The sequence below is a fragment of the Tupaia chinensis genome, unplaced genomic scaffold (genome assembly GCF_000334495.1).
Source record: "Tupaia chinensis unplaced genomic scaffold, TupChi_1.0 Scaffold146828_1, whole genome shotgun sequence".
Taxonomy (NCBI): domain Eukaryota; kingdom Metazoa; phylum Chordata; class Mammalia; order Scandentia; family Tupaiidae; genus Tupaia; species Tupaia belangeri.
Window position 1 is genome coordinate 1630814 of NW_006206682.1, and position 10306 is coordinate 1641119.

Genomic DNA, 10306 nt, shown 5'->3' on the forward strand with positions numbered 1-10306 from the left:
CTCCATTCTCCTCTCGGGATTTTGGGGATGCACATACATGTACTCAGCATGAGTTTTAAGCTGCCAGGTCTAGGACTCAAATCATAGTCAACTCCATGGGAGTCCAGTGACATAACCATTATGCCATCGGCTGGGGCCCCCCTTTTATTTTTGAATTATTATTTTTGAATTTTCTATAGGGCACACATGCTCACCAGAGGGAGACACAGAGAAAGAGAGAGAGGGCAGGGCGTAGTGAGAAAGCCAGCCATCAGATCTGAGACTCAAACTGCAGTCAGCCATATGAGAGTCCAGCGCCTTACCCACCATGCTACCTGCTATCCCATTAAATAAATAATTCTCTTAAAAAAAAAAAAAAAGATTATAATAGTGCTGGGACCAGCAGGAAGCACAGTGGTTGGGGCACTGAATCCCACATGGTTGACTACTCAGTTCGAGCCCTAGACCTTGTGGCTTGCAGGACACACATGGCATGTGCATGTGCATCCCCAGAATGCTGAGGGAAGACTGGAGGAAAAAGGACTGTAGTGTGGCCATACCCTGGGGAGTAATTTCTCACTTTCCCTCTCTCTGTCTCTCTCTCTGGAGAGCATACACACCCTAGGCACAATCTTAATTAATTAAAGATTATAACGGAGCTGAAAAAGTGCTATCTCCTAGTGATGCTGCAGCTGTTGTAACATCACAGGACAACGTGTTATTCATGTTTGTGGCAATGTTGGTATAAACAAACTACTTCACTGTCCAGTCACACAGAAGCGCAGCATGTACACTGAGGTATAGTATATAATACTTGATAATAACATTATAAATGAGGTTCCTGGTTTAAGTATCTACTGTACTATACTTTGACCACTATTTTATGGTGTACTCCCTTCTACTCATATAAGAAACTTTACTGTAAGTGTATGCTCTTTCATGCCAACAGCCTCATACTGTTGGCGTTTACCATGTCTCTACTGCATCAGCTCTCATGTTGTTTTGTTCATGATGGCCCCTAAGCAACAGGCTATGCCTGACGGCCTAAGTGTGCAGTGGCTACACCATCTACATTCGTTTAAGGACACTCTAAGATGTTCACATAATGATGAAAGAAACTGCCTAACAGCACTTTTCTCAGAATGTATTCCCGCCGTTAAGTGATCCAAGACTGTATTTGTGGATGGAAAAAATCAAATCTAAGTTGTTTAAGTCTGCTTTTAAAGAGTAAGAATTGTCAAGATTTACTTTTACCTGTAGATACTGAGAAAGTTGGAATAGTTCCTGAGAGTACATACTTGGAGTGTTAGCAGCAACCTAGAAACAAAATGAGAACATCAACAGTCACAGATAATATTTCATAAGTCATTAAGGACAAATCAGGTCCTTGAAGTGTCTTTCTATCTAAATATACAAAATAAAAAATTACTTTAAAAATTAACCTGTTCCCTTAGTTCTCAAAATATTTCTGCTCTCTATCTAGAATTTATAAATGGTATTTTACTATACTGCTTTTGAAATTTGCAAGCAGGGTGACAGAACAAGCACTGCTCACGAAAACATTCCTTGATAAGCCAAAAGACAAATTTATAGCACAAAGGCAAGAAACTAGAAACAATACCCCCTAACTCAAGAGAGCTACATATTTTCCCTTTAAAATCCATTATTACATAGTCTTCAATATCTTAACAAGTCACAATTCATTTAGAAGCAGTCATCTTCAAAATGATATTTGTATGGGGGGAGTCAGGAGAATACATGAAATATAACACTTTGGCCATTGGCCAAGAGGCAATAAATAGTTTTGTCTTTTATTCTCCTTTAAACTATGGGTAGGTTTTAAGAAAAAGATGGGAAATAATGGTGTTTAAATACTACAAATCACAGCCAAACTTTTTAAACTGGGGAGTATTAAAAGAAATACTTCCTATACAGGTTTTTTTTTTTCAAGGCTGTGGAATCAACGGAATCATGGCGTTATCCTCCTTCCCTCGTGAAAGAAGGGTTTGCTGTAACATTTACCCATATTATCAACACTAACAAGACCTATATGTTAACTTATTAATGATGTTACAGCATTATCAGGCTCAGAAAGTTCATTTTTATTAATATGCTGATGGTAAGACAGAGAGTTGGGTTTTTTAAAGTTAGCACTAAATCAGCAAGACCAGTATTTACTTCTGAAACAATTCTGGTTGGTATTGCAGAAATTGATTAACCATTTTTACATCTAAAAACGGAATCTAATAGCAAACTTTGGTTTAAAGCAGGCTTTCATTCTTCATCCAAATGAATGAAAAAAAAGTTAAATATTTTTCCATTTTTCCAATAGTTTAATTATGGCACTAATAAAATTCAATGGTCACATTCACGTCAAAGATGGAAACTTTTTTTTTTCTATTTAGTAATGATGTCTATGGCTTAACATACCATTGTTTCTGAACGAAAAAAAAATTTTCTAGCAAGCAATTATTACACGGTTTCTGAACAGATCAAGTTAAAACTGATCTTAAAAGACAATTAAAGAAACAATTTCTAAGCCCATATTTCTGGGCTGTGTCCTTGTATGGGTAAATGTTTTAATCATACTATTTGGATAGAGTCTTAACAAATGACAGTCTATCTCTCAAAATAAAAAGTAACAACACACCAAAGAAACATCCATCCTAAACTGTCCAGATATTAAAGATCAGAAGATTATATCTATATACCTATATGCACTCTGTTTTGTTACAAAAGAGAAACAAGTTTCTACATAGTAAAAACAAACATTTCCAAAGTTGAGTCTGTTTGGAAATAATAGTCATTAGCAACTTACTTTGTCAACAGGACTTGGTAATGGAGCATGGATGACACTGAAAAGTAAAATTTAGAATTTTTATCTAATTTCCTGACAATAGAGGAAACAGTATGACACAACCAGAATATCTTAAACCACAAAGTTGATATATCTGTCTTCACATAATTAAAAGAATGAATTATTTTCCAGTCTTGCATAAACATATAAAATTCTTAGAGAGCAAAGTAATAAATAAATAAGCCAACCTTTTACACATCAATATTATTTATAAAAAAAATGTTCAAATGAGAAACGTATTAGGGACCAGCAGTTGGCGTAATGGCTATGTCGCTGGACTCCCATGAAGTCAACCACGGATCAAGTCCTAGACCCAGTGGCTTAAACTCATGCCAGGCGCCCAAAATCCAGAGAGGAGAATGGAGGAGAAGGGATTGCTGTGTGGCCATCCCCCCTGGGGGGTGATTTCTCATTTTGTGTTCTGTGTCTCTCTCTGTCTTTCTGGAGAGAGCATGAGCCCTATAAAAAAACAACAACAACAAAAAAAACCCTCTCCCCCCAAAAAAAAGAAATGTATTAAATGCCTTTTGAGGTTCCACTACTTACAGAGAATCTGTGGTGAATTCCTTGATTATAAGAATTTCTATACAGCAAAGAAGCACTCTTTACATTACCCATTTTCAGTATTAAAATATGTAAATTAAGTTCGTTCAAATTTAAACACTCCTAAACAAAAAAGAATTAAACAGCAAAGTTCTACTGGAAAGAACAGATATAATTTGGAAACTTGTTCCACAGAACAACAACCAGCTAACTGAATCTGTAATATAATACGTAATACACCTATTCACCCAGCCACTTCAAAAACTGACAGCTTAAATAGATGTATGAAACTGAACTCAGTATATCATTTTAAAACAAAACACTAAATAGATAGCACTAAGTGGTCCTGACTGTGTTTTTGGCCTGATAAGGTACTACCGATAGAAAGGCAGTATAGTAATAATCACTATGCAGGCCCAGAAGCTATACTGACTGGGTCTAGTTTCTGGCTCTACTTACCAGAAAGGCAAATTACCCAATTAATACAGGTCTGTTTCGGGACCAGCAGACAGTGTAATGGCTATGTCACTGGACTCCCATGTAGTCAACCACGGTTCGAGTCCCAGATCTGGTGGCTTAAACTCACACCAGGTGTGCGTGCCCAAGATCCTGAGAGGAAAATGGAGGAGAAGGGATTGCGGCATGGCTGGCCCCCTTGGGGGGGGGGGTGATTTCTCGCTTTCTGTCTGTCTGTCTGTCTCTCTCTCTCTTCCTTTTTGGTGAGTGCACGTGCCCTATAGCAAAAACCTCTCCAAAAAAAAAAAAAAAAAAAAGATACAGGTCTGTTTCCTCATCCATAAAATGGAAATAAAGCTATATAACCAACTTTATATGGTGAATGTGTTAATGTAAAGAGCTCAAAACAGTGCCTCTTACACGGTAAGCACTGACCATTACCACTGTTCCCACGACAACAGTGCACCTAAGAAAGACCACAGTCCCAACTCAGCAATGCCCGTGAGGTGCTGCATGTATGCTGAAGGTCAGCAGAAGAGACAGAGCAAGGCTGCCATCCATCATGTCCCCTACTAGTTCCTGCTTATGCCACATCTTAGAGGCTACCCTAACACGGCAGCTTGAAGGCTGAATGGGTAAAGGTCCTAGATTCTAGTGGTTCATCAAGTGTAAGCTGCTGAGAAACACTCTGGCAAGACTTAAGGGTGGACATAATTCTGATCCCATACTAACTGCAAACACCTGAAAACTGTTCCTTTTCAACTAGCCGCGAATGCACTACAATGCCACATGAAGGGGTGTTAAGCACCCGTGATGTCCGGCACAGACTTTGCTAGGCCTACCCAGTCCTTTATCTTCTTTGATCACATGTCTATATGCTCGGGAACTAAAATCAATTCACTCCTGCATCCCCAGAGTCTAAAACAAGCTGATGCTTCATGAATTTCATGAAAATTACATAAAACTTTAGTTTTCTCCTACTCCATAAAAGTAGAATGGGTATTTAAAACATTAATTTTATATTTCTTGACTATATAAGTAACATATAAACTATGGGAAATGTATGAAATGAACATTAGGAAATCATTAAAAATTACTCAATGCCAGCACCCAGAGATAATTATTTGGGGCATATATCCTTCTCCCTGCAAATATGCACATATAGGAAGACAAATTTAAGAAAATCTAAATGGAGGCAAATAGCGTTAATGAGGTTTTTAAAATTCAGTTTTCTTAGTAACCCTATACAAAATCTGGTCTCCTGAAAATTTGGTTAACAAACAAAAGACTGAAAATTTAGCAATATATTCCATAAGTGATATATATTTTGTATAGATATAATATTCACATTGTACAAAATCTTAGATATAGGTATATTTAGTTTGAATTATGATAAAGATCCATATGTACATAAAAAGCAGAACACAGAAATGCAGAAAATGCCAAGTTATTTAGTGTTAGAATGGTGGGATTATAGGCAATTTCTGTTCCGTATCATTAGAAAATTACTTGTGCAGGGTCAGCCAGTGGCAAGGTAGTTAAGAGGGCTGGATCCCGCATGGCTGAATGCACAGTCTGAGTCCCAGATCCTGTGACCTGAAAAACACATTAGGCACGTGTGCATGCACACCCGATATCCCAAAAGGGGAATGGAGGAGAAAGGACTATGGCGTAGCCATCTCCCCTGGAAGATGCTTTCTCACTTTCTCTCTCACTCTCTGGCAAGCTCATATGCCCTACAGTGAAAGAAGGAAGGAAGAAAGGAAGGAAGCAAAGAAGAAGGGAAGGAAACGAAAATTATAATGAAGATCAAAAAGGAAAAAGAATCTGTTCCTTGAGAACTACCTACTGAAGATCTTAAAAGCACTAAATGCTATTACACAATGGACCTTGAATTCTAGGCATTCTGGCATATTTAAAAACATCTTAATTGCTAAAAACATAACACAAACAAAAATTAGAGTCACAGAAACAGATCATGTTTATCATGTGTTTATCATATGCTAGGCACTATACCAGGCTCTTTAAGTACACAGTTTTGTTTAATCCTCCTAAATTCCTGCTCCGAAGTACTATTACCATCTTCATGTTTCCAGTGATGAATGATTAAGTCACAGCACAGGTGGAGTTGGCTATGACTGCACTATCCACACCTAAAGACTATTCTGGTCTTCCTCAAGCTCTAGAGAATCGCCAATTCAAAATTCATCTTCTCCATAAAGTCAGATTATAGGCAAAGAAACTGGCAGCACTTTTTAAAATATGCTAATGTTTAACCCCACAAGAAAAACTAAACAATGACAAAGTAACAGGGGCAAAGATGAAAAGGGCTGGGGAAACAAGGGGGATAGGGACACAATTCACTGAAACAGAGTTTGAAAAAATTCACATGCACGGGGCCAGCAGGTGGCATGGGGGCTAGAGGCGCCGACCACAGTTCAAGTCCTGAACCTGGTGGCTTGCTTTCTCGTTTTCCCTCTCTCTGTTTCTCTGTCTCTCTCTGACCAAACTGGAAAGTGATAAATAATAATGAATGAAATTAAATAACTCTTTTTTTATAATTATTTTATTATTTATTTATTCATTCATTTATTTCATTTTTTTATTTTGACCAGAGAGGGACAGAGCGAGAGAGAAAGAGAAAGAGGGAAAGTGAGAGAGCAAGCCTCCAGGTCCAGGACTTGAACCGTGGTCGGCCATGTGGGAGTCCAGTGTCATTAACTACCACGCCACCTGCCAGCCCCGAAATTAAATAACTCTTTAAAAAATTCACATGGTCTACTAGATGGAACCCAAGAACACAGATGAATGTTTATGAAACTGCTCCAAACTTTTGACTCCAGAAACAAAATAAAGCAAGCAAAACAACAACTCATTATCAAATACGAACACCAAGGTCTTTAGGAAACCATGTCATTAGCTGATGAATATATAGCTACTCTTGTTTTTAAAACCTTAACTGTTGAGACTCATAAAAGCTAAGTTACATTAAAAATTCAATTTTACTGCGATTTTAATAATTAAGCTATAATTTAAAATAAGAAACACTTTTAATTTAGAATGTTTTCACATTTCTACCTTGCTTCAGATAACTTAAAATTAAAAAATAGTAGCTTCTAACTAAAGCAGAAGATATATTATTCTAATGAAAGCACAGACTGTCACTAACAGGGGCCTCGTTCTGCGGGTTTCAACCTCTCTCCTTCCTACTCGCTGGTACACTCTTACTTCACATTACCGCTTCTCTCAACCTCCCACCCCAAATCATTGCTTCTGCCTTTGGAGGACCGAAAATGCGAAATGCTGAAACAAGTTTCTAGTGTATTCAAGGTTCCCCCAAATAAAAGATGTTCAAGTTTAAAAAGTACTCCACTCCCTTCAGTGTTTTATAGTAATACTCCACGCACAAGATCAAAGTGTACTTATGCTCACATTTTAAAATCTAGATTTTGTTGAGTGATTTTTCCCTTTCTTGTGTGCTACCGCTAAATGACCTTGATGTTGCTTCATACAAAAAAAAAAGGTCCTGTAAGATTGTAACACTGGCATTAACTGCACAGGCAATCATAGTATAATTAGTTCTATATTAAATGCAGATTAAAAGGAGTGAGTTATCCCTCACCAAAAATCGACATACCCCACGCTGTGAAACACAACTAGTTATCCATCAAAATATAAATTATAAACTTAAATTGGAAACAAAATAACCTCTGTCTCAAATATATTACTATTTACTAGAATTGCAACTAATGTGAAAGCGACATAAACTGAAGTGTATTAGATTCCAAAATATACAGTATCAATTTTCTAACATTATTAAAATAATCCTAAAACGTAATAGAATATCATCACCTAGAATATTATTAACTAAGGTAATTAATTCAAAAACTTCACAGCACTAAATTATACTCACTCTGAACGGAGCCGGGCTTCCATACCATCTGGTAGAAAAAGTTTTATTGTGGAAACAATACACCCATGGGTAACTGGTTAAAACAAACAAATAACAAGGATAAAATAGTTATTTAAAAATATAACATTTCATACCTTTCATATCTAAGTATATATTTTATTCGTAAAAGTAGTATCTTCTGGGAGAGAAAGTAGATCTGGTGATTTAATGACGGTATTTATTACCCCAGTCAAACTCATCCCTGCCACAATCAATCACAATTACAAGACAGAATTACAGACAGAATTGTTTCCAAAAGTGCCCGAACCTCCAACGCTTAATAAGTACATAAAAAATTAGTTGAATATATGGAAATACAGTTAATGTAAGAAATGTACCTTTTCTTTGTCTGCCAGCATCAAACCTAACTGTCCCCCAGTTTAAAATATTAATACAGTCCTTATTTCTGATTTTCCTGTCCCTAACCCCGTGACTCCTAACCACACCTCACAAAATTCTAAAGTTCTGCATAATGCAACTTGGAATATTCTAGTCAATCCTTTATGGGTGAGAAAACCAAGACTTAGGACAAGTGAAAATACCTCCACAACGCTCTGCTAGAATCAGAGATGTCTGCTAGAACTCACTGTCTAAGGTTCCCAGTTTAGTATTCAAAATTTTTGTTTGGTTTGCTTGATGGCTTTTTCTTCCTCTACTCCCAAAATCTTTATATAACATCACACCAGGCACTGTGCAGACAACTTATCGTTGCTCCTTACCTCCTTCTCTTCCTACTAAAGATTTCAAGAAACACCCCCTCCCCCCCGGTGTATGGGTTTTATAGGAGAAAAAAATTGATTCTTGGTTTAAAAGTGTATGTTGTTTTTCTCTGTTCTTCAGATATTACACCTCTCAGAGTTCAAATAATTAATTTATTTAGTTCATATACCTTTGATAAAAAGCTAATGAGGGCGAGGCTGGCAGGTGACACGGTGGTTAAGGGTGCTGGACTCCCACATGGCCAACTGTGGTTCAAGTCCTGGACCTGGTGGCTTGCTCACCCTCTCTCTCTCTCTCTGTCCCTCTCTGGTCAAATTAAAATAAGTGAGTAAGTAAGTAAGTAAGTAAGTAAATAAATAAATAAATAATAAAGTAGAGGAGCCAGCAGGTGGTGGGGTGGTTAAGGGCGCTGGACTCCCACATGGCTGACCATGATTTGAGTCCTGAACCTGGAGGCTTGCTTTCTCACTTTCTCTCTCTCTCTCCGTCTCTTTCTCTCTCACTCTGTTTCTCTCTGGTTAAATTAAAATAAATAAATAAAGTTAAATCATTCTTTAAAAAAATAAAAGTAGAAAAAAAAAGCTAATGAGGGCTGATGAAAACACACCACGTCATGATTAGACAAGTGATGGTTATGTGACTATATACCTTAGCCAAGACTCACTGACCTGTACAGGTAAAAACAAATGTTGTGAGTAAATTAAACCTCAAATACATGATCTTTAAAGGGCCAGCTCCATGGCACAGTGGTAACATGCTGCTCAAAGGAAGCCAGATTCTACCCAGCAACTAACTGTGGTTTGAAAACCTGGCATCGTCTGCCTGAAACATGCAGGCACACATGCAAGTGTCCAGGATACGTTAGGCTAGAGGACAGGAGGAAAGGGCTGCGGCATGGCCAGACCTCGTGGAAGGTGCTACTCCCACCCTCTGCCTGTCTCTTGCACGCACACACACACTCTATTATAAACAAAACCCAAAACCCATCTTTAAGAATAGAATTAATACACTGGGGGTTAACTTATTAAACTATAAACCCAGGAATCATCAAGATGATATTATAATTATGAAACAATTACTATGATCTGAAAATACACATTAAACTTAAGGAATGTAGCACAGTTTATTTAATATTCATCTTTTTTTTTTTTTTTGAGAGGTTTTCCTATAGGGCACATGTGCTTGCCAGAAAGACAGAGAGAGACAGAGAGACAGAAAGCAAGAAATCACCCCCCAGGGGGGATGGCCATGCGGCAATCCCTTCTCCTTCATTCTCCTCTCGGGATCTTGGGCACGCACGCACACGTGCCCAGCGTGAGTAAACCCCCAGGTCCAGGATTCAGACCGTGGTCAACTACATGGGAGTCCAGTGACATAGCCATTACGCCAACTGCTGGTCCCAATACTTATCTTTATTAACTCACTGGTTATATAACACATGGGACCAGCTACTTGTTTACCTCAGGTATAATTCTTATAGCAAAGGCAGGATACATGTTTTACTCTTTTTCTTCATTTACCTATTTTCAGAAAGACAAGTTAGTCTCCTAAGTTCTTCCAAAGGTGATCAAATTTCTTCCCCCTTTTTAGCATTATTTTAGGTTCATAGACTTGAACATAACTGATATGCTTCAGTCCACTGCTTTTATTATATTGATTCTCAAAGGCTCTTTTTTTTTCCCCCTCCCCCATTTTTTAAAAGAGAGATTTGTGCTATTGGGCATGTGTGCTCACCAAAGAGACAGAAAGTGAGAAATCACCCCTCAAGGGGGATGGCCATGCCGCAATCCCTTTTCCTC

At 37.8% G+C, this 10306-nt stretch overlaps 1 protein-coding gene across 13 annotated transcripts in view; it reads right to left on the reverse strand.

The window, feature by feature from the left end:
* Positions 1–10306, reverse strand: part of SLMAP (sarcolemma associated protein) — a 160126-nt gene that overhangs the window by 67476 nt on the left and 82344 nt on the right. For 12 of the 13 annotated variants that reach the window (XM_014584422.2, XM_027768550.1, XM_027768555.1 and 9 more), the window contains exons 4-5: positions 2798–2834; positions 1234–1296 (exon numbers count right to left, since the gene is read on the reverse strand). In XM_014584422.2, coding sequence (XP_014439908.1) covers positions 1234–1296; positions 2798–2834 — 100 coding nt within the window. Of the gene's footprint in view, positions 1–1233; positions 1297–2797; positions 2835–7748; positions 7819–10306 lie in introns of those variants that run through there. The other variant, XM_006169180.3, reaches the window with a different exon arrangement.